The sequence below is a fragment of the Antechinus flavipes genome, chromosome 6 (assembly GCF_016432865.1).
Source record: "Antechinus flavipes isolate AdamAnt ecotype Samford, QLD, Australia chromosome 6, AdamAnt_v2, whole genome shotgun sequence".
NCBI classification, from domain to species: domain Eukaryota; kingdom Metazoa; phylum Chordata; class Mammalia; order Dasyuromorphia; family Dasyuridae; genus Antechinus; species Antechinus flavipes.
In genome coordinates, this window is record NC_067403.1 from 203,184,119 (window position 1) to 203,208,893 (window position 24,775).

At 38.4% G+C, this 24,775-nt stretch overlaps 1 protein-coding gene across 2 annotated transcripts in view; it reads right to left on the minus strand.

Annotated features, from left to right (window-relative positions):
• SPON1 (spondin 1) overlaps positions 1–23,279 on the minus strand; it is a 368,982-nt gene extending 345,703 nt beyond the window's left edge. The window contains exons 1-2 of one of the 2 annotated variants that reach the window (XM_051966978.1): positions 22,074–23,279; positions 6,543–6,649 (exon numbers count right to left, since the gene is read on the minus strand). In XM_051966978.1, the coding sequence (XP_051822938.1) occupies positions 6,543–6,649; positions 22,074–22,293 (327 nt within the window). In that variant the 5' untranslated portion in view covers positions 22,294–23,279. The remainder of the gene's footprint in view (positions 1–6,542; positions 6,650–22,073) is intronic. The other variant, XM_051966977.1, reaches the window with a different exon arrangement.
• Between the last annotated feature and the right edge of the window lie 1,496 nt (positions 23,280–24,775).

Genomic DNA, 24,775 nt, shown 5'->3' on the forward strand with positions numbered 1-24,775 from the left:
CTAGTCACTTTCTGAGAGAGAAGTGATGGATTCAGGCCACAAAGAAAGACATTTTTGGATGTTACCAACATAACAAATGAGCTCTGCTTGACTATGCCTATTTGTTGAAAAATGTTTTGGTTTTTCTCTTCTTTTTTCTGTAGGGGAAGTGAGATAAAACTGATTTTTAATTAAAAAAACAAAATTTAATTAAAAAAGAAAAATGGCATGCTAAAGTTGACAATCCTTGATGTTCTATAATGGATTGCTGCCTTAGTAATGATTCTCTGGGGTAAAAGAAAAAGTAGGATGCTAATTCTCAGCAGCAATGGGGTGGTACCAGTAAAGTAAGAATTCCTCAGTCTCAAGGCTGGATAGGATCTAAGGGGCACAGCATCCAACATATACCTTGTTCTCATTTGTTTTTTATTTTTGAGAAGGTAATCAGAGTTAAATGACTTATCCAGGGTTACACAGAATCTGAGGCCAGATTTGAAGTCAGATCCTCCTAACTCCAGGGGCAGTGCTCTATCCCCTGTAGCACCTCACTGCTCCCATCCAACCTATTTCTGAATCTTCTCTACAGCATCGCTGGAAAGTGTGCATTCAGCCTTTATAAGAAAACCTATAGGGATGGATCACTATCTTTCAAAAGCAGAATATTCCAATGGAATTTTGAATTCTTCCCTTTACCATACTGATGTATAATTTATGTACCACTGAAAATAAATGTGTCTTAGGTCACGACAGTACTGAGGTACTCTTCTGGAGACCTGAGGACTTTCTTCATACCACCATTCCCTATCAGAACTCCAGAATGCCTAATTACATTTCCAAATGGTGTCATCTCTTCTCACAGAGTGTCTACATCAGTGATTTCTTCCCTTCTCCTATTGATAGTACCTTTCTTCTGAGATAACCTTCTCTCTACTCTGTATGTATCTTATTTGTGTAGTTGTTCAGATTTGTCTCTCCTATTAGAATGTGAACTCTTTGGGGATGGAGATCATAATTTTCCCCCCTTTCTTTGAATTCATAGCCTTTAGCACAAAACCAGGCAAAAACAATTAATTGCTTAATAAATACTTGTTGAACACTGCCAGGATGCCAGAAAGTCTGATTTCAGCTCAAATATAAATGAATTTTATTTGGGCTTTTGTGAGCCTAATGAGCCATCATTTGATATCTATTATCTTCTCAGCAGTTTAGAACTTCTTTCCATTTCTCTGGAATACTAGCTCAAAGGATGGTTGGGTGGCAAGGAAGGGGGGTGAGAAGAAAAGTCTGCAAGAAAGAGTTAAAGGATTCTTCATCTTTTTTATGTCTCAGAGTTCCCTTTGGCAGACTGATGAAGTCTATAGATACCTTAGAATAAAGTTTTTAAAGGCATAAGATTACATAATAATAATAAAATTACATAAGATTAACAAAGGAAACCTTAGGTAAAAAAATTAAGATGTCATTTTTCCCATGTAAATTCATGAAGCCCTGCTCCCAAATTAATAAGCCCTTAGTTAACATTGTTTTTTTGTTGTTTAGTCATTCCTTATTCTTCATAATCCCATCTGGGATCTTCTTGGCAAAGATACTAGAAGTTGGCCATTTCCTTCTCCAGCTCATTTGACAGATGAAGAAACTGACTCTCACAGCTAATGTCGGATGCCAGTTTTTAAGTCACAAAGCTGATTTTAGGCCCGGTGTTCTACCCATTGCATCATGTAGTTGCAATTATGGGCTTTCAAGTTTTCTTGTGCCTTGTAACTTTATCACTATCTAATTAATTTATAAAACACTGTCTGTTTTCCTGTAGCTCCTGTAGCCTTAAAGAAGGCCTGTCTGCTTTGTTTCCTAGACTGCTAGAGAGGAAAAACTTAGAATCCTAATTAGGGAGATTATATGATGCAAGGAAAGCAAATCTGAAGATATGAATTCAAATGACTGCCTATGTGACATTGGGCAAGTCAATGAGCCTCTCTGGAGCTAAGGTATGTTGGCAAATATTCACAACTGACTCTTCAGGGGAAAAAAACATATATATACATATCACATATACACATATGTGGATATAAAACATACATACACATATACATTTTCCCACTTTATGAAGTCCAAATAGTTTATATAAAAACTATCAAGCAACTCCTGATTTTTATATTTACCTATTTCTGAGATGTAAATGGTCCCATCAAAAATTTAACAATGGGTGTGGATTCCAGCACAATATTATGTGGGACCTAGAAAATCACCTTGTAAAATGAACGTGATGACTAAAACCCCTTCTAGCTCTAAATTCTGTGATCTTGGGAACATTTCACAAGTTCTTGTAGAAACTATTTTAAAGAAAATAGAACAAGATTTTAGCTTGTTTCATTCAATAAGAGCTGCACCTATTTACCACTTAGAGCTAAAAGTCTTGTACTTTCCAATACTCTGTTGGGGAAGGAGACAGGAACATCTGGAAGCCTATTCTATGCTGATTGAGTTAAAGGAGGTAGCCATAGAACAATTATGGTGGCAGGAGAATTTAGAATTTAGACTCAATAGAGTTTTACTTCTCAGAAGGGAGGAAACATGGGGAAGTTAAGACCCAGAAATTTCATTGTCCTGATCTCAGGACACCCAAAAATTTTAAAGTCAAAGAAATGAAAGAAAAATAGGACTTTCCTGGCTGAAAAAGCAGGACTAAAGAGAATCAGTGAGATAAAACCTTACAGAGAGACCAGGAGGAAAACGGAGACAAACTTAGGGAAGATTTTTAAGACCAAGCTAAACTGATGTAAGCATAAAGAGAGAAGGCTGCAGATGCTCATTGAAGGGAAAAGCAATTTATTCTGATTCTTTCTATGCCTACTGTTTGGGAAAATGAAAGAAATGCTGACACCGATAGTTCCTTATGGAGGCCTGCACACATAGCACTTGCTCAACAAATGCTGAATGACTAAATGATTGAGTAAATGAATGAATGAATATAAAAATGATGAAAGGAATTATAAGGGTGGATGAAGTTAAAATGATTTAATTAGACCAGAAAAGCTTCCCTGGTTTTATACTAAAGAGCTCTATGGCATTAGTTACTCTGAGCATTACGTGGAATATTTTTGATGTTTACTTAGTATTTTGATTACTCCTATTTAGTAGATAGAAGAACCGAGGCTTGGAGAATGAATTATCGAACATCACACAGATAGTAAGTGATTGTGCCAAGATTTGAATCAAGGTCAAGACTAGAATTTATTCCTTTGTGCAATATTGCCTTCAGATATTTAATAGACACTTAAATGTAAAGCAGGTATATTGAGAGAACAAGAGATAGTTTACCTGTCAGATCTTTGAAGAAGGGAGGAATTTATAGCCAAACAAGATGCAAAATGGATATTTTTGGTTACAATAAATTAAAAAAAGGTTTTGCATACATAGCCGAGATTAGAAGGGAAGCAGAAAGCTAGGAAACAATTTTTACAGCCAGTGTTTCTGATAAAGGCCTCATTTCTAAAACATATAGAGATTTATAAGAATAAAAGTTAAATTCCCCAATTGATAAATGGTCAAAAGATATAAATGATATTCAGATGAAGAAATTAAAGCCACTTTAGTCATATGAAAAAATGTTCTAAATCATTATTGATTAGAGAAATGCAAATGAAAGCAATTCTAAAGTACCGATTGGCTAAGATTACAGGAAAAGATAATGATAAATGTTGGAAGGATTGTAAAAAAACTGGGACACCAATGCATTGTTGGTGGAGCTGTGAAATGAGAGCAATTTGTCCACAGGGCTATAAAACTATGATTATTCTTTGATCCAGCAGTGTCTCTACTGATCCCAAAGAAATCATAAAAAAGGGAAAAAGATGTGCAAAAATCGTTGTAACATCTCTTTTTATGGTGGCAAAGAATTAGGAAATGAGTGGATATCCATCAATTGGGGGGATGGATAAATAAATAAATTATGGCATATAAAAGGAGCAGAATATTATTGTCTGTAAAAAATAATGAAAAGACTGACTTTAGAAAAGCCTACAAAGATTTACATGAACTGATGCTGAGTAAATCAAGCAGAGGGAGGAAATCATTGTACACAACAATAGCAAGATTTTATCATAATCAACTATGATAGTCTTAGCTCTTCTCAGCAATTTAATGACCCCAGGCAATTCTAGTAAATTTTGGATAGAAAATGCCATTCACATACAGAGAGAGAACACTGTCAACTCTGACCAAACAACTAATTGACTTAATTATCCCTTAGTGACAGCTTGTACAAATTACAATGAAAGTTACTTTTAAAAAAATTTCAATCAGAAACTCATACTAAAACAGTAAACAGCCATTACAGAACATCCATCTTCTAATTAGATTTGGTCTATCATTCTAGCCTGTCAAGATTTTGTCAGATCTTCTCATTTGGTATGACAGATTTCCCTACAAGTTTTATACCATCTACAAATTTAATAAGCATGTCATCTATGCCTTTAACCAAATTATTAATATATGAACCAAGGACAGCTCCCCAAGGAACTCCTAGATGTGTCATTCGAAGATGTCATAAAAGCATTAATGATTACATGGTAGTACGTTGGTACTGGTCATTAATTGGTTCCAGAAGGCATGACAAGTGTCAAACCCCATAAATTTAGAACAATTTTTTTTCATAACGAGTACATCTCCAATCCACAGTCTAATCATCCCTCCCCACTCAATTCCCCAAAGGAGCAAGTGAGTGAGGAGCCCTGAGTCTTCCACTACTACTACCAGGCAACTTCTACCTGGGCTGGCTCCACTACCACTGCACAACCTGAGTCACAACTGCCTTTGCTGGGGAGAAGCTGCGCCTAATTAAAGGCAATAGCAACTTCCCAACCCTACAGCTTAACCAAGACAACAATCAAGTGCTGTGAGTGTCAAACAAGGGCAAGCACTGAAGCATTTTTTCCTTGTTGAAATTCAGCAAATCCCAAATTGAATATGAAATTCTATGAATTTGGAAACAGATGAGTTCAGAGGAGGTACCACTGAGCTTCAGGTCTCCTAATTCAGCCAGTTGTGCTGAATAATTACAGATAATTACTATTATCTAGCTCATGTTTCTCATCGAGGAGAATTACATGAGAGACTCTGTCAGGTTCTTTGTTGAGATCTAAGTGTACTATATCTGTAGAGTTCTCCAATCTGCCAATCTAGTAATCTTGGGGTGAGGAAATGAGGGGTAGTTGTGGGGGGATGAAGAGGGGGAGTTAGAACAATCTGGCATGAGCTTTTCCTATGAAAGCCATATTGGTTCTCACTATCACTTTTCTTTCTAAATACTTAGAATCATGGTTTTTAAAACTATTTTAATTTTTTTTCTGGGACCAAAAATCAAGTCATTAGACTATGGTTCATGGACTCTACCTTCTTGTTTTGGTGGGGAAATTCATGTTTGCCCTTTTCTAGCCCTGCTTCACTTCTCCTGTTCTCAGGGATCTTGGGGGAGGGGGATTTACTGCAAATACTTCTGGAATCCCATTAAGAAAGAATGCAAAGTCATAATGAGGTCTGGCCTTTGGCACAATTAACAGTTAGTTAAAGTTTATATCTCCTTTCTGTGCCCTTTTCTCACTCGTTGTCTATCTGTTCTCTCTCCTGCCTAGGCATCCTGAGTCACCTTACTGTAAATTGCCGTGAAGTGTCACTATGAAGGACCTTAATGAGATAGCCCTTTCCAAGAACACTTAGGACTTTTTTAAAAAGCATCTTGGGATAGAGATAGTTGGGGACTGGGAGCCTTCCCTGTCCTTTGGTTCCACATAGACTATTCTAATATGTCAGCTTTAATACAACTGTAAACATTTTTATCCCTTTCTAGTTTTCTAATGGCTGCAAAATGCCAGATAAAAACAGATTCCAGCAAAAATACAAAATCAGGGATGAAAATTTTTCACTATGCTAGCCCCCCTTCCTAGGACTCTAGGCCTTTTCCTGAGATTATTCATTGTCTTCTAAGCATCTGAGAGGAGATGTTATTCTCTCTACTTGACTTTTTTTGCTTTTATCCTATTTCTTCTATTTTTCTCTTTGGAATAAGGCTAAATGATGTTTTTCCTCCTAGAGAAAATCAAACATGTCCTAACAATTGAAGACAGTTATCAGGCCTTCTCTAAACTCCTTCCTTGCCCCACCTCCTCCAAGTATCCAAGCAAAGCATACCTTTTAATCTTTTAGTCTTTTAATCTTTGCCCGTAAATCCTGCTCTCTGTTTCCTATATAGTCCTTTCCACTTTCTTCTGAACTCCGTCCAATTTGGCTGTTTCTCTCCTTTCGTTTACACTTAGGAATTATCAAACAAATCACCAAGTTACAGTTTTACACACACACACACACACACACACACACACACACACACACACACACACACACACACTTATTTTAAATCAGGATGGAGTAGTTTTCCAAAGACTTTCACAAACAGTGTAGCTAATGGTAGAGAACACATTAACATCAACCAAGTGAGTCAAGTCTCATTTGGCTTCTGGAACCAAGTAGTTTAATCCAAATTTGGATGATAAGTATGGAAGGTTTCCTACCTGGAAAGTCCCAGCATGGTCTTCCTCTTTATCTCCCTCTTTGTTCTCTTTGAGAGCAATCAAGGTGAAACCTCTGAAATAGGAGGGAGTAGCAGCAGAGAGAGTCACTGTGAAGAGAGAAAGAACACAGAAAAATTACTACCTCTGGAACCAATTGGCTTCTATTTCAATAACCCATGAGAGTGGCTTCTTTAGCTCACTAGAGCAAAAACCTAGAGGCGATGACCCTGAAGAGGAAAAGTTTAATCACAATTTCATAATACTGGAAGTAACTCCTAAAGTCAACTACTCCAAACCACTCCAGAACAGAGAATTAATAGGATTATGAATGGATGTATCTACTCCAATATCTTCCTTGTAATGATGAGGAACATGAGGTCCAGAAAGGTTAAGCAACTTTGTGGTTGTTTAGTTATTTGACTCTTGATTCTTCATGACTCTGTGACTCAATGGTCTGCATGGTTTTCTTGGCAAAGATAATGGAGTGGTTTGCCATTTCCTGCTTTATAGTTTTATGCAGGCAGGGATTAAGTGACTTGCCCAGGGTCATAACTAGTATGAATCTGAATTCAGATTTTAAACTCTAATCCTTCTGACTCTAGACTCAGTGTTCTATCCACTGAGCTACCTAGATGCCCTAAGATCAATTATGTAATATGCAGCAAAACTTGGCAATGGAAGTTCTTGAACTCCAAACCCAGCATTTTTTCTACTATTACCTATAGTTTCTCCATGTGCTTTATAACAGAACCAAGAGAAAAATATATAAAGTAAAAACAATATTATAAGGAAAACAACTTTAAAAAATTTGAGAATGCTGATCAATGAAATGATCAATTACAAAGAAAGAAAGAAAGAAAGAAAGAGAGGGAGGGGGAGAGAGAGAGAGAAAGAAGAAGGAAGAGGAGGAGGAGGAGGAAGTGGAGGAGGAAGAGGAAGAAAGAAGGAAGAAAGGAAGGAAGGAAGGAAGGAAGGAAGGAAGGAAGGAAGGAAGGAAGGAAGGAAGGAAGGAAGGAAGGAAGGAAGGAAACGAAAGAAAAAGTGTTGAGGTGGCAAAGGGGAAACTTGGTCTTTACTTATTTGGAAAATAGAATAATGTCATAGAGAAGCATAAAGAAAGGGAAAAAGACAAGGAATACATGAACTCCAAAAGTTGAAATTCTCAGAAAAGGAGAAAGTTGGATGTTCTAAGCTTCTTCTTGTCCAAGAATTATAAAATAAAGGCATAAAAGCTATTATAAAAGAGAGATCATCCATTCAGAGTCAGTAGAACAGTAGGACTAGTTAAGGAGATAAAAGCAACCATTTTTTGATGTTTATAGCAAAGAAGCTTATTGTCTTCCTGAAGTGCATATCCACAACAGGAAAATAGTCTAAGATTTGTCAAATCCAATGACTACAATTCACTTCAGGTGATCTGCATGGCCAAAAATGATGCTCTCAGATAGAACCTAAGGTGCTTCAAAACCTAAGAAGATGGGGTTACAAGTTGTTTCCTTCACTGCTGTCCTTCGAATACAAAGGAAATCACTATGGGGAATGAAATGAGATATGAAGATCTGGCTAAGAAGACGGTCACCGAAAATAGAATTTGGATTCTAGATCACAGCTTAAAATAAATACTTCTGAACAGGAATAGAGTATACCTAATCAAAGCTGGCAAGAATGTGTTTTCATGGTGCCTAGAAGAATCTAATGAAAAGGACTTTAAATGAAAAAGGATGCAAGAGTAAGAAAACTATCAAAATATATCCACCAAGTTGATTCCCATGGAGAATAAATACAATGAAAGGACAAGAATGGCATTGAAAATAATTATTAAGTTTACAGGAAACAAAAATCCAAGTCAATAATAAAATTTATGGCCTCAAATATCTATGAACAAATTTGCAACATTTAGACAATAAGAGAAATTCAAAGTCCTAAAGTAAGCAACTACATTTGACCTTATCAGAAATTTTATACAAATCTAATGGGATGAAATTCATTACTGGAATATCTTATTTAAAAGAACAGGAAGTAGATAGGGATGGAAAACTATATGTCAATGTTTTGTTTAAATATATCGATCAGTTTCCCTCAACTGTTTTTCCCCCCTTTTTAATTTTTTGTTTTATAGATGATTCTCCTGAAATAAAAAAGGGGTTAGGGGAAAAATTAGTAATGTAGGTAATTATATTTTTTAAAATGTATCAATAATATTTAATTAGAAAAGGATAGATAAAAAAGAGGAAATTGTCATCTGAAAATACTATTGTAAGAAAATCCGAGAAAGGGGCTAGAGGTAAAAAGGGGAACAAGATAAAGAACATTACAATAGAGATAAATGGAGGGAGAACAGATACAATTGTGGCCACAACTACTCCCCCAGACCAACAGAGGAACTAGATAAGGAGTTGAACAAACAGATTGAAAACTTGGCACAAAGACATGATACAGCACTGATGGTGTACTTCAATTATTCAAACCTTATGCTGGAGCAAATTCTCTCTCCTCTGCCAAAAACAGTGTAGCTAATAACTTCTTGACATCCCTTAATGATCATTTTATCCTTCAAAGGGTGGAGAAGCTAACAAGGAAAATTTGTATTCTGTATCTCCCAAGAAAGAAAGAAAGAAAGAAAGAAAGAAAGAAAGAAAGAAACCCATTACTAAGGTGGGAATGATTGGATTTTTCAATCAATAAACAACTTTTAAGTGCTGGCTGTATGTCAGATCCTATGCTAAATACGAGGGATACAAAGAAAGGCAAAAACATAGTTCTTCATGGAGTTCACAATATATCAAGAATCTTGTCAAGGAGACAAGAGGCAAACAACCATACATAAGATATTTCTGTACAGATTGGTTGGCAATATAAGAGGGAAGTCATTAGAAGAAAGGGAAACTGAAAAAAGCCTCTTGCAAAAAATAGGATTTCAACTGAGTGTTGAGAAGCAGTGTTGCACCTGCCTTCAGGTTCAAGGTAAGGAAGGAGACCATTCTAGGCATGTCCACTTGAGAATAATAAGTGAAAATCCACAGAGAATTCAAAAAATGGAATATCCCATCACTAGGTATGCAAGGAAAAACAAGGACGGCAGTGTTGTGGGATTGCAGAATATTTGGATAATTCCAATGTTTAAGAAGAACGGAAAGATAGTGGACAAATTGTAAAGGATTTTTAAAAGCCCAAAATTTTATCAGTGATCCTCAAGGGAATAGGGAACCACTAAAATTAATTGAGGACAAAATGGCCACTCCCTTTTAGAGTTTGTATAAGAGAAAAGAAGGAAGAAAAAGGTTGGCTTAGGTTGCTTTGTGTCCTAGATTTGAGTAGAGCAATTTTCAAAGAGTGCAGAAGATAAGGAAATATCCTGTGGAATAAATACATAGTAATCATCATTGAAAAAAAGCATAGCAAATTTCTCTGATAAAAACTTCATTTCTCAAAACTATAGAGAATTGTTTCAAATTTCTAGAAATAAGAATCATTCCTTAATTGATAAATGGTTAAAGGATATGAATAAGCAGTTTTCAGATTAAGTAATCAGAGTTTATCTATGGTCATATAAAAATGCTCCAAATCACTACTGATTAGAGAAATGCAAATTAGAACAGCTTTAAGTTACTAACCTCCCCCCTGTTAGCTAACATGACAGAAAAAAAAAATGGCAAATGTTGAAGGGAATATAGGAACATTAAGACACTGGTGCACCTTTGGTGAATTTGTATACTAATTCAACTATTCTGAAGAGCAATTTGGAACTATGCCCAAAGCATAACCTTTGATCCAACAATACCACTACTGTGTTCCAAAGATATAAAACAAAAAGTAAAGATCTATATGTACAAAAATAATTATAGTAGCTCTTTTAGTGGTAGCAAAGAGCTAGAAATTGAGGGGATAACCATTAACTGGGATGAACAAATTGTATATGATTGTAATAGAATACTATTGTGCTACAAGAAATAATGAGCAGGATGCTCTCAGAAAAACCCGAGAAAAATCTTATAAAATGCAAAGTGAAATGAACAGAATCAGAAAAACAGTATATATAGAAACAGCACCATTAAATGAAGATTAATTATAAATGACTTAGCTATTCTCAGCCATACAATGAGTTGAGACAGTGCTGAGAGATTTATAATGATAACCATCTCCAGAGGAAGAACTGATGATCTGAATGTAAATCACAGTATACTTCTTCCTTTATTTTTTGCCCTTCTTTCATTATATGGCTAACATGGAAATATGTTTTGTATGACTGCACATGTATAATCTACAAATAGTTTGCCTTCTCAATGACAGGAGTGAGAGGGCAGGGAGAGAAAGGAAGGAGGGAAAGAAGTTAGAACTCAAAAAAAAATTTAAAAACAAATGTTAAAAATTGTTATTTTTTGTAATTGGGGGAAAATAAAATATTAAATTAAAAAATAACTAGATTGCATCATAATCATTTTTTGACAGGCCTAACAAACTGAGGGGGAAAGGGTGATTTTTTTTGCCAGTTTACCAAGATTTCAATAAAACATTTAATAAAATATCTCAAACTATTCTTGTAGAAAACATGGAGAAATATGGACTAGACCATGATATAATTAGATTCATTTAGAATACAAATAGTTCTGCTATAGCACAATAAATACATTTCCAAAAAAGCACCAGACTACACAAAATTGCAGCTCAGAACAGTGCATAGAGCACCAGGGCTGCAGTCAGACTCATCTTCATAAATCCAAATCTAGCCTCAAAGACTTACTGACTGTATGACCCTAGAGAAGTAACTTAACCCTATTTGCCTCTATTTCCTCAACTGAAAATGAGCTGGAAAAAGAAATGGCAAATCATGCCAGTATCTCTGCCAAGAAAACCCTAAATGGGGCCATGAGGAATTGAACAGAATTAAAAATGGCTAAATAACAAAAAATACAAAATCATACAGTAAAAACCACAGGGCTTACAGAAGTAATTGGATGAAGGGAATAAAGCTTTAAAACTATCAGTAACAAATTTTTTAAAAAAACCAGAAACCTAATAAAAACAGTAGCATGTTTTAAACATAGTAAATTATTAAGAAAAACATAAATTCTATAATAAATAGTGGCCCCATTCCTGCTCAGCCTGGGCCTCAGGCTATACAAGCAAGTTAAGCAAGTAGAAACTAGGGCTTCTGTGGAAGGAAGGGATAAGGATAAGGATGATATGGTCCAGCTCTTCTCCATCAACAGTTCCTAAAAGAGGAGATACACCAAAAGATATACAACAAATAAGGCCCTTTATCTTCACAGAGACTCGAAGTTTGCCTGTGGAAAAAGACATCTGAAGGCCTGCAGCTTGGTGAGTTATTGTGAAATGGTATAGCTTTCTGCCTATCAAAAATGTGAAAAAAAATCACACAGAAGCAAACTCAAAATTCACATTAAATTCCCGATGTTGTCTAATATTCATAACTATATGGCATAGTAGATAGATTGCTGGGCCTGGAATCAGAAATACCTGCATTTAAATATGGATATAGATAATTATTTGTGTGATGTTGGACAAATGACTTAATTTCAGTTTCCTTAATTACAAAATGAAGACAATAATAGTGCCTACCTCTCAAAACTATTATGAAGAAAAAATGAGATGTTTCAAAAACATTTAGCACAATGCTTTTAACTTAGTAGACACTATAGAAATACTCTTCCTTTCTCCTTTACTTTTCTCTATAATATGCCAATCTCAGTGTTATAGCAGAACTACTTGTATTCTAAATTAATCTAATTATATCATAGTCTAGTCCATATATCTCCATGTTTTCTACAAAAATAGTATGACATTTAATTAATTAATGTGTTAATATTTAGTAATAATGAATTTTACTAATTCATTTCTAACAGTATTTGTCAATGGTTCAATGAAACTGGCATTAAAAATTGGCAGAAAAACCCTCCATTATGTGACAGCAAATAGCAGAATTCATCTCTGTCAGAGATACACTCCATGTAGAAAAGAAGGTAGTATAGAAAAGCAGAAGCACGTTCTGATGCCATGCACTGTCCAAACAAAGGAAAAAACAATTATTTTGGGAAAAAGAGACTTGTATCCATCTGAGGCCAGTCTATCCCCAAGCAATATGGGGAAATGGAAGTTGATGAAAAGTGAATCCCTTATAACGAGAGAAAGCTTTGAGGTCCAATCCTTGGGTGTTCCAATACCAAAAGGGAAAGAGTCAGAAAGTGAGTGATAGGGCAATATAAGAGGGGCAGGGGAAGGCTGAAATTACTGAAAATCTCAGGAAGATGAAAATTCAGTTGAAAACTCTGATTGTAAGATAGCTAGATGGCACAGTGGGATGGAGAGCTAGCCAATCCAGTCTCAGACATTTAACACTCACTAGCTGTGTGATCTTAGGCAAGTCATTTAACCCCAAAGGTCTTGCCAAAAAAAAAAAAAAGAATCTAAACTCCAGAACATCTATATAAGTTCAAACATATTTTAATAAATATTATAAGACAAAGGAAAATAAATCAATATGTGATGGAGAAAAAAGACCCTTTGGATTCCAAGAGAACCTGAAGCCACAGAAGGATGTTCCTGAATGATTCAACAGAAAAATTAAGAATTACACAAGCAGGATTTATGGCATGCCTAAAGAATTGTCAGAATAAAAAAAATCTTGAATCTATAGCATTGAGTCTTTCCAAAGAAACAAAAGAGAAACCAATTTCCTGGCAATAAAAATATATAAAAGTAAAGGGCATTCTGGAAGAAGCAAAAAATATCTTGACAGTTAAGGATATTGAGGCAAATGAAATAAAATCAAATTTTAAAAGGTTAAAAGTGAAGCCTCACTCAGATTCACATAATCAACTTCACAAACACAAGATAGGTGATGAGACTCAATAGAAATTTGTCTGAAAAAAGATTTATGAGTTTTACCAGGCAGCAGGCTCAATGTGAGCCAACAACGTGAGTCAAATGAATTGATGCAATCTTGGGCTACATTGAGAGGCATAGATTCCTGGAATAATAAGGTAATCATCTCTCTGTCCTCTGCCCTGGTCAGAGGATTTATGGAGTATTGTGTCCAGTTCAGAAACCACAATTTAGGTAAACTGGAGAGCATCCAAAGAAAGAAAGCATCCTCAGTCCATGTCATATGAGGAATAATTGAATTTGGGATACTTAGCCTGGAGAAAAGAACACTGAGGGAAACATTAAAGCTGTCTTCAAGTATTTGAAGGGCTGTCACATGGAAGAGGAAAACTTGTTCTATTTTCCTCTGGAGAGAAGAATCAGTAACAATGAGTCAAAGTTGCAAAGAAGCAAATTTAAGTTTTATTGTCAGAAATATCTTCCTAAAATTGGAGCTATCCATAAGTGAAATGAACAGTCACAAGAGGCAGTTCCCCATCCTTAGAGATGGTTTTCAGTTACAGTGTTCAGTTAAAAACTTTGAACACAAACAGATAAATCAACTGGGGAAAAATAATAACAGAAAGGAATTTGGATAGCCACTTGTTACTTAACATTTTGGTAGAGCTATCTCTGGGGATATAGGTTGGATGAGACTTTTATGACTGTTGTTGAAGTGGGAAAATATCTAGTGGCACATTACTCTGCCATTAGGAAAAAGCATGGAAAAACTCAGTTCCTTTTATATTTGCTCCAGTTGCATTGTATTCAGTAATTTTGTGAGTATTCAAATATCAATTGAATAACTAATAAAATATTCACACATTCATTCAATAAATATTTGCTGAGTAACTGTTATGAATGAGGTCAAATGCCAGGAAAACTTTGTACATGATGATAGTTAATCTTTTCTTACATTCAGACTTTCTGAATTGCTCTGGACCTGGAAGTAGCTCCATAAGCTGCATCTCTTTGGGAGCAAGAGGGAAAGAAATAAGCATTTATGTAGCACCTACTATTTACAAGATCCTGTGCCACGCCTTTTACAAATAAGATTTCATCTTATCTCTATAATAACACTGAAAAATAAGTGCTGTTATAATCTTCCAACCTCTCTGGTTACAAAGCAATTCACTTGGGCTTTAAACACAACAGAAAAGAGTCAAAGACTAAAAGATTACATAAATAAGTTGGCTAAATTTGAGGAAAGAAAAAAAAACTGGGATTTGATAACATATATTAAAAAGTCAGAATTTTTTACAATTAAGAATGGTTCCCTGTATCTCACAGCCAGGAGAGAAGTATTTAGGCTACTCATTTAGGCTTGATCCCAAGAGTTTTGACCTGCTCCATTTCTAACTTGGGGTGGTTCAACCCTCCGGAGCAACCTGGTGGCTTCCCATTTCCGGCAGCCTCACAACATTAATGTTAAGCAGTGCTGACATCCAGTTAGCAAAATCTATGATAGCTGGGGAGATACTCAAGGTCAAAAGATCCACCAGCTTTAGCCTCCTTGGCAGCTGAGATGACAGACATGTCACTGGTCCTAACAAAAGCAAACTTTCATAGTAAAGCAAAGAAGTCTGAGAGAAGTTCAATGGAGACAGAAAAGAGGAGTGAACAATTAATCATTTCAAACCGAAAGGTACTTTTGAGGTCATCGAATTCGATCTCTTCACTTTGAAAGTGAGCAGCTCAAGACTCATGACTTGCCCAAAGTCATATAGATAGCAAATAGCAAAGCTGGACTTTGAACAAAGGTCTAGTATTCTTGGCTAAATAATACCAAATTCTTAAACCAACCAGGAACCAAAGCCAAGGAGAAACAAGAAGCAAATAGAACTACAGTGTAGAGCAAAGATGTCAAACTCTAACCCTAAAGCCAAGTGTGATCTGAAGGAGACTACAACTGGGAAATGTTTAAAAATAAATAAATAAATATGTGATAAACCATAATGTTCACGTGGTTTTTTAAGTCAATACACAGGCTAAAGGGATCTATTTCCATTTGGGTTTGAGGCCACTAGTGCAGAGGAGCAAACCTAAATTTGCTCTTCACAAATACCATGAATTATATAGACTATATAGGTCTAGGGTTACATAGGAATAGGGTGTGCCGTAGCTTTTCCAAAGTACCTTAAGGAATGATCTATTATTTCATTTAACCCTCAAATCCATCATGTTAAATATCTTCATTTTATAGAGGGAGAAACTGAGGCTCAGAGAACTTAGTCACAAGACTCAAAGTTAACTTATTCTCTAGCAATCCTAAGTCTTTTCCTTAGATGCTAGGGAGAGAGGGAACATAATTCTAAAGTGGCGATATAAGTTTGGAGAGTTTCCTGGGAGAGGTAGAAGCCTACTAGTGAGGAAGAGAAGTTTGTTGTGATCTCAGATTCAAGTGCTTTGTGTTTTGCATTTTCTTTCAAGTGACATAAAGCCTGTCCTATATCGGATTCCCTGATACCCTGAATGCTTTTGTGGTAACCAAGATGAATGTGGAGAAATGGGGAGGATCAGGACCAGTGATTAGAGATGATAAGTTGTAAACATTTAGATCATATCAGTGATGAAAAATAGTATAGCTAACTGTGTCTCAATGCCACATGCCTCAGCAAGCTAGAATGACTCATTTTCCTAGGGCTTCAAGCAGCAGATGTTTTACTATATAGCAATTTATTAAATATTTGAGTTCCTATGCTATAAAAGGAGCATCTTCGAGATAAAGGAATGTCACTCTCTACTTCAGGTTATCCAAAACACTGAAGTGTTCCTTGAAGGGGGGGAAATGAAGTAAAATTTCAATTGGAAATTCCAAAGATCTGAAATGGCAGAGGGAAAACTTGACCTTTGTCAGAAGGTTGGAGGGGAGAGAGAATCTAGTTAGCCTCCTGCTCAATAGCTCATCTGAATGTCACGTTGATTGCCTAAAACATAGAAGATATAATGCACAAAAAATATATGATCCTGAGAAGATAATAGGGACTTAGATATTTTCTGATTCCTTACAAATTCTGTAACTGGCCTTGAAATCAGGAAGAATTGAGTGTCACCTATGACACACCAGCTGCATCTGGCAAGAACACCTATTAGTGTTCTTGCCAACTTTCCAGATTTATAAATTTCAAAGATGCTGGCCTGCATTATTAGAAAGACTTTTCTTATCAGGGAATTGCTTATACTATTGAAAACACAAACCCAATTCTTATGCCTATCGGAGGTGTAATAATTGGAACTCTTTCATAGCATGTTCAAATCACACAACCAGAAGTGACTTTAAAGATCATTTAAATCTAACTTCTCTATTTACAGATGCAGAAACAGAGATGGAAAATGTGCCATGACTTGCCCAACACAAAGACGTAGAGAATCTCCCCTCCATGTGGCTTTCTCCAATGTGATATTCAATCTGCAACTTACAAACTGTTCCACTTGCATTGTGTGCCATAGCTTTTCCAAAGTACCTTAAATATGATTTATTATCTCATTTAATCCTCAAATCCACCATATTGGTAAACATATCGCTTATCATTGTCCTCATTTTCAGAGAGAGAAACTGAGGCTCAGAGAACTTAAATGATTGCTCAAGGTCACTTGAATCAAAAAAGTAATTAGCAGATACAGGACTCTAAATTAACTCCGAGATGAAAAGACAGAACTACAGAAACAGAGAAAGAAATAGAGATACTTAGAATATATTCAGAAATATGGTTATTTCTAACCATAGAAATAGTTATGGGAAGAACCCATTTTACATTTTTGTATAAGATGATAAGCATTCTGATGGACAGAGCTCAGTGTTCAGAAATACTGATCAATAAGAAAGATGACCATCTCAGCATGGTGCAGTGGATAAAGAGCCGGACTTGAAATGAGAAGAGACGCAAGACAAATCTTCCTCTGACATGATGAACTTTGTGGACATGGCCAATGTGTTAGTTCTTTCATCTGTAAAATTGGAAATAACATTTTCCTTGGCATCAGTGTTCCAAGATTATTGAGAGGCTAAAAAAGAGATAATGCATACAAAATTGTTTTAAAACTTCAATATTATGTAAATTCCTCACTATTAAACAATGTAAATTAATTCTAAATGATTCATTGAGTTGTTTCCATGTTTTATTCCTTGTTCTCAAGGTGTTAGTGTGGAATGATGTACAAGTTCATATAAAGTCATGTAAATTATATAAATCAAAGTCATATAAATCTTCTGCTCAGATCTTTAAAAGAGGGTTAATCCCCAAGGCAAACCAACAAACCACTCATCTACAAAATCTATGAGGTTGGTTTGTGCTTGTCCCACTTGAAAAACTAGCAAAAACAGGAATGACATTTTAATTTTTGTGGTCAATAAGCTGTACAAAACACATCAGAACTACTTTTAACATAATTGTTCTCAGAGGGCACAAGCCAACTCTCTCATGTAGAAAATGTCACATCAACCAAGCCAACACCATTTGGTTCCTAATGACTTAATGAGATTCATCGGGTGAATGCATTCCAAGATGAAAACCCCTGTATAGTCTCCCTTTTATTTGTGGTTGATACAACATAAAGCAAGTCAGGACATAAACCAAGGATAAAATAATACTATTCCAGAAGCAAAAAGGGGGAAAAACTACAGGTATAATGAATAAAGTTCTGCACTAAAGTTACTTAATCATTGGTTTTTAAGAGGTACTGCAAGGACTAAACTTAATATCAAAAGACCCAAGTCTTAGGATCTGAACCACTACAGATTACTATACCACAATGTAAATTTGAATTTCATTCTTTGTAAAATAGAGATAACATTATTATCTACCTCATAAGAATATACAAGGAAAATATCATACAAACACATATATTTTGTAAAAATGTTTATGAATTGTTTGATCTGTGTATTTTATTATAAATTAAGCATAAATAGAATTATTATTAATTACTTAAAGTTTTTATAAATTACCATAACATATAGGGTTATATGACATAGTCATGGTATAGTTGAAAAGTAATTGAATATGGAATCTGAGGAGCTGGATTCAGATCTAAGTTTTTAAATTTATGATGTGTAGGCAAGTCATTTAAACTTTCTAGACTTCAGTTTCTTTATCTGTGAAATAAGGAGACTGCATTAGGTCTCTTCCTACTTTAAATCTTATAAACTCCTACAGTAAATGGCAAAGGAAATACAAAGATAAATAATATCTCATTTCTGACCTATTACAATCTAATTAGAGTGATGGGATACATCTATTTTCTACAAATTCCATTTTTTGGCAACTTAAGAGAACAGCTAAAGGGATCCAAGACATCCTGAATTCCTGAAGGGTGATACCAGCAAAGCTCAGCACTTGGATAGTTTGTTTTTGTTGTTGTTATTTTGTTTTTTAGCTAGAAAGGCTTCAAGTCATCAATCTGTCATCTGAGAACAAACCCAGCTAAAGGCAGAAAAACTCATGTTCAGAAGGTTCTCCAGTCAAATGAAATTGTAAGGCTACTGAAACTCATTTAAATACATCATTTAAATAATGGAGAGTTGTTATTTTGGCAAGGGAAATACCTTGAAAAATCAACTTATGGATTCTTTGAAATATTAAAGTCCATAAAGCTATGTAGATCTCATTTCCTCAGGGGTGTGTCATTTCAGCTCTGAAGGTAAATCCTTTCACTGATGCAGATATCAACCATTGCATTATTTAACAGATGCTCTGAATTTGGCTGAAAAATCCATCCCTTTGCAGCAAGTCCAGAGATGAAGCTCTCCAAGCTTATTAGACTCATCATTGAAGCACACACTGAACAATAAACCTATCACCAGACTTGAAGTCTTTCCAGTCTGATGGACTGGCCAGAGCTTGGGCTATATTGTATAGACTTAGAGGATGCAGAATCACCTTCCTGCCAAAATGAGTTTTACTGGCCCAGAGAGGTAGACAATAAACTAGCCTTAGGTCAGAAGACAAGATAAAGTCAGCCCCAACATCCCTGCAAGAGTCAAGAAGGAAATGAAAATAAAACATGGCAATGACTCAGATATGTCCACTCTGGTTTTGGCCACTTTCCTGATGATATCCTCAAAGACTATGCTGCTCTTGTAGATGCTACCATTATACACACACTCACAATACACACACCCCCTCCATTCTTTAGTGACTTTCCCACTAGAAATCATGCAGAAATCAATGTAATACAAATTAGTATGTGAATTTTGAAGTTATACATAATGTAAATATTTATATGCATATTAAATATATATGTTTTATGTAAAATGAGGGAAAGAATGCTTCTTGCTGAGGAAACTAGGAAACCTTCATAAAGGAGGTGTCATTTGAGTGGATGTCAGGACTGAGACAGATGTTAAATAATAATAGTATAGCACTTAAAGGTTTCCTCAATCTTTAGCAACCTGAAAGGTAGATAGTAAGAATATGATTATACCTATCCTACAAATGGGGAAACAGCCTCAAAATAGTAAAAAAAAAAAAAAATTGCCCAGGTCTGGAGAAAAAGTATGGTATCCAGAACTCAAAAGCAGGTCTCTTGACTCCCAATGTGGGGCTTATTCTAGTGTACAAGGCTGCTAAATCCTGATAATTCTTCTCTCTCCTTTTGCAGAGGAGAAAATCCCAGTCCCTCCCTGAGTTACAAGGCTAAAACTAGACCCCAGGTCTCCTAATTAGGAGATCTGTGCTCAAATACACCCTTCTATTAAAAGGCAGAAATTGTGGAACTGGGCCCTTTTCTCTTCCACCTCCCTTTTAAGCCAATTTTTTTTAATTCAGTTAAGCAAAAAGGTTTTGCAATTGTCAATGCTGAAAAATTACCCATGCATATATCTTGTAAATAAAAAGCTATAATATAATTGTTAAAAACTAAAATAAAAATTCAGTTAAGTTTTCCACTACTATTCCGACTTCAGATGGAAGGGAAATCACGTTAGGAGATAAGAACTTTCATTCCTCTAGCCCTAAAAGACAAATCAGCTAGCACTCTCTGTAGTTTCAACTTGGGTCTTCTGTGACAACAGTCTTTCTGCTTCTCTTCATGTTGTACATTGGACCTTCTCACCTTTTCTTCTGAGGTGAGTTTTTACGTAACAGGAAAACAGAGTTCACCTGCCAGATCTGTGGCTGTCTCATCCTTAACTGCAGAGGGCGCAGCTAGGCCTTCTGGGACCCGCATCAGAGGGAAGCGGAGGCTGTGGCCAACCCGCGGAAAGGATCCCGGCCAATTCGGCCAGGCTCGGGATTCCTCCTGCTTGCTAGTCTCACTCCCTCAAGTAGTTCTCATAATGTCGCATCTAAACACGCGGCTGAATGCGTCTTGGGACCAGAAAGGGAGAGAGACCAGAAAGAGACCTTGTCTTTTAGTAGAATTCTCTCCTCAAAACTTTCTGCTATTGTGCTAGTGCATCCTTCCCAGGAGAGCCAGATCAGTCTTTACTTGTCGAGTCCTTTTTAAAGGACCTCTTTAGAGACTGGGGTGTCCCCTTTCTCTATCAGGACTGCTCCCGCCTTAGGCGGCGAATATCCCCCTCACCATTTGCAATTTCTTCTTCCTTTTTCAAATCAAGCGGCTATTCCGAATCTGGTTTTCCCCCCTCCCAGGAAAATACCTTCCTCCCACTTACCCCATTTAATGGAAATGCCTGCTGGGCAGCAGATTCTGGCTAACTAGAGCCCCAGATTTGAGAGATGGGAGCAAAAAAAGGAGGGATTGCCCTTAGTCTATAGGCTGCGGTTCCCCCACTCTCTCCAAGAAACGGTCTCGCTCTTTGCTGGGACACTAAATCTAACCAAGGGCCTGACAGGTGATTAACTCCTCCCCTAGTCAGCTTTGCAGGCTTCGAAGCTAAAGATTTCCCTTAGGAGGAGGAAACGAGGTACTCCCTTGCCGGGTTTTTAGGTCAATTCTACGGGCTTTTACCGCGACGGGCTCCAGACGCAGGTGGGGAAAGGTCCCAGGTGAACCTGCCAAAGGCTAGGTGGTTAGAATGGAAAAATACAAGCGCCCTCGCCCGGGAAGTCCCCGAAGCAGCAGCCAAAAGAAAACGTGCTGCTCGGAATCCCTGCTTCTTCCCCTGGGACTCTTAAGAGCCAGCTCCAGCCCAGCCCCGCCCCTGTCCTAGCAAGCTCACCTGCGAAGGACGGGGAGGATAGCAGAGACGCCCGGGGACAAAACCCTCACGCCCACTCCCACCTCCCCTCCTCGCGCCAAGCCCCGACCCTCGCACCCTTTCCTTCTTGTCCTAAAACACCAGCTCAGCGCCCCCGGACCCCGCGGGTGCAGAAGTAGCGGAAGGCGAGAGGAAGCCGGGCTTCCCCGGAGCAGCCAGAGAGCTGCCCCGACGGCTCAGCTCACTGCAACCGGAGCACCCACCCTTGGGGAGAGGTGACAGAAAAACGCTTTGGCCGCTAATCTCCTACTGCTCCAAAGCAGACGCAGAAGCCCTGTCCGAGTTCCCAAACTAGGAAAAGAAAACAATAAAAGCCCCTTTGCAGATGTTCCAGGCGCCGGAGGCGAAGCTTCCGAACTTCTCGGGCCGGCTCCCAGTCTCCCCCAAGCGGCCAGGAGCTACCCGCCCGGAGGGAGATTCGTGGCAGAGTAGTAGCCCGGCCAAGTGGCCCGGGTGGAGGTGACCTCGGCCCCGGCTCCTAAATGACTTACCCCGATAACTGTTGCCCGGCTTATAAAATTCTGGGTCCCCTTCCACCCGCAGGCTGAACTCGTTGTAACCCTCGCGGCGGGTGCCTTGGGCGCGCAAGATGCGGCTGCAGTAGCCTTCGGACTTGAGGACTTTGTCCAGGGTCTCATCGGGGAACGCCAGCACCGTAAGGGCCAGCGCCAGGGTGAGGAGCGCCCGAGGGAAGGGTGAAGAAAGTCCCATCTTCTCGGGAGCTCCACAACTTTCTGCTCCTAGCCCTCGCCGCCGCTGTGGAAATGCCCACTGGTGAAAGCCGGGCAGAGGGGAGGCGACTGAACAGGGCAGCGGCTCGTCAGCTCCAGCCTTGGAGCAAGGCGCTCCCCCGCCCCCCGGGAGCAGAGACCCCGAGAGGGGCGAGAAACTGGGAAGAGGAGTGAAGAAGGGGGAGGAAAAGGAGGAAGAGACAAAGAGGGAGAGAGCAGTGAGCCAGCGAGGGAATGTTCCTGCTCTCTAATCAGCTGCCGCCGGCTTGAGCGAGCTAGCGAGGGAGCGGAGGGGGGAGGGAGGCGGAGGCAGGAAGGCTGATTTTGCCCAGATCCCCAAGTGAAGCGCTGTTTTCTTTCAGAGCTAGTGATTAGCAGTTGTAATGTTTACTCTGCCCGGCGGTATTCCCAAGGTTTGGTGAAATAACAGAGCGCAGGAAAACGCTGTTGCCGCTGCTGCTGCCTCCGCTGCCTGTCTCCTAGACATCCAGCCGGGCTCGAGCCACGCTCACCAAGAGAGCCAGGCTGACAGCATCGAAATTCATCCCTCGCCTTCCGGCCAAAGTCTGGTCACTGTGCGCCAACTGGACGGGATAGAGGAGGAGGGGAAGGGAGGAGAGGCCAGAATTTTAAAAGGTGTCGGGGGGCAGGGTTGCTGTTGTGATGGTCCTTCTAAAAGTTCAGAGAAGGGCCTGCTTTTCTTCTCATTTGTAGGTAATCGTTATCTTTTGACTCGCTCTCTCTCTTTTCCTTCCTCAGTGCCCCACCCTCCGGCCACAGACTGATGGGGCCAGGATGCCGGGCTTTTGGGGCGGGTGCCCTGCTTTGGGGAGGGATGAGGAGCAGCTTGAACTTTGATGCTGTCTTGTTAGGGCCTTTCGCTGGGGAAGCGCAGAGAGCCGGGCCAATAGCTGGCAGAACCCTGGGCATCGGGAGGAAGGAGATTGATCTCTCTCTGCTCCTATTTCCCTAAATAGAGGAACCTGGTGCATCAACAGTAAGCGGACATTCACATGGTCCTTAAAGATCTGCCAAAGTACTTTTCTTTTCCATACTTTATGCCAACTTAGCCAAGGCTGGCATAGTTAATAAGTTTGGTGACAAGGATTTGGACTTGAGTAGCCCGGTCCTCTTGCCACTCCACCATGCTGCGGTGCCCTAACTCGCATCTTAACACACACCCAGCACAGGCAACTGTTCTTCTGGCCTCTTATCCCTCTACTTGTGAGGAAGTCAAAATGAACTACAACTGTGGGCATCTGACGCCTTCCTGCTGCCCCCTGGCTTCCTGGATCCCCCACTACACCTGGATCCTCCATTACTTTCTGTGTCCATATTTATCCTATCCTTTCTCAAATCAATCTCTCCTTTCGCATCTAGCTCCACCTCACCCTAGAGTCTCACATATCTATTCCATTTTTGATAAGCTCTCCCCTCCCTTTAGCTACAGTCTTATCTCTTTCCTTGCCAAATGTCTACAATGAGGGGGACTATATATCTTTTATTTAGCAGCTAATTATTGAACTAGCATCTTGCCTTAGGCTTTGATGGCAAATTTTCTGGGTCATGTTTGAATCAGTGTAAGGGACCTTACCCTTGTGAAAGATATTTCACCACTTTGCAAAGTTATAATTAACTGGAGCAAAGGCTGGGAGGTAGGGGCATTCTCTCAGGGTTCCAATATGGTGAGGAGGGCAGTTTCCCTTCTGAGAAGGGCACTGCCTCCTCATGGTGACCATGCACTTAATCTCGAAGTCTGGCAGCATGAGATCACAGTCAGCCTCCCCTCTCCCCTCCTTACATTCAACACCATAAATGCCAAGGTCCAACAGTATAACTGAATTTGCCACTGACCTGTCCTCTATACCCAGCATATTCCCCTACCACTCACTTCTGGTTGTCCAGTTAACATATTCCTGGTTATGATTATTACTTTCTAAACTTTCATTCTATGCATCAAATCCCCCAACCTTGTTTCCAGAAGTGATTAGCACTCTTGGTTCAGATATCTGCCATGTCCCATTCTTTCCCCTCTCCACTTTTCTGATACTGTCACAATAATTGGATATTTGAGTCTGGAATCCAGTCTTTTTTCCCCCTTCTTATCCCCATACCACAAATCTATGTTTACTAGGCTTATTAAAAAGGAAAAAAGAGACTATCCAAATTTAGGAAGGTTGTTAAAAGTATGTGTGTGTGTGTGTGTGTGTGTGTGTGTGTGTGTGTGTGTTAGCAACCCATGGCATAATTTCCAAATCCTGGCCTTTTACCAGGCCCCTAGAAAGAAGTGATTTTTAGTGTCCCAAAATATCCATATGCAAATTTTGAATTTGTCTATATGAGCAGGCTGGGTCAAGTTCATTTGTCAGAATCACAATCCTAGTTTCAGTCTCAACCAATCAGGAATCCTTTTTATCATGTCAGGCTTCTGTGTGTTCTATTCTTGTTTTACATCATTGGCT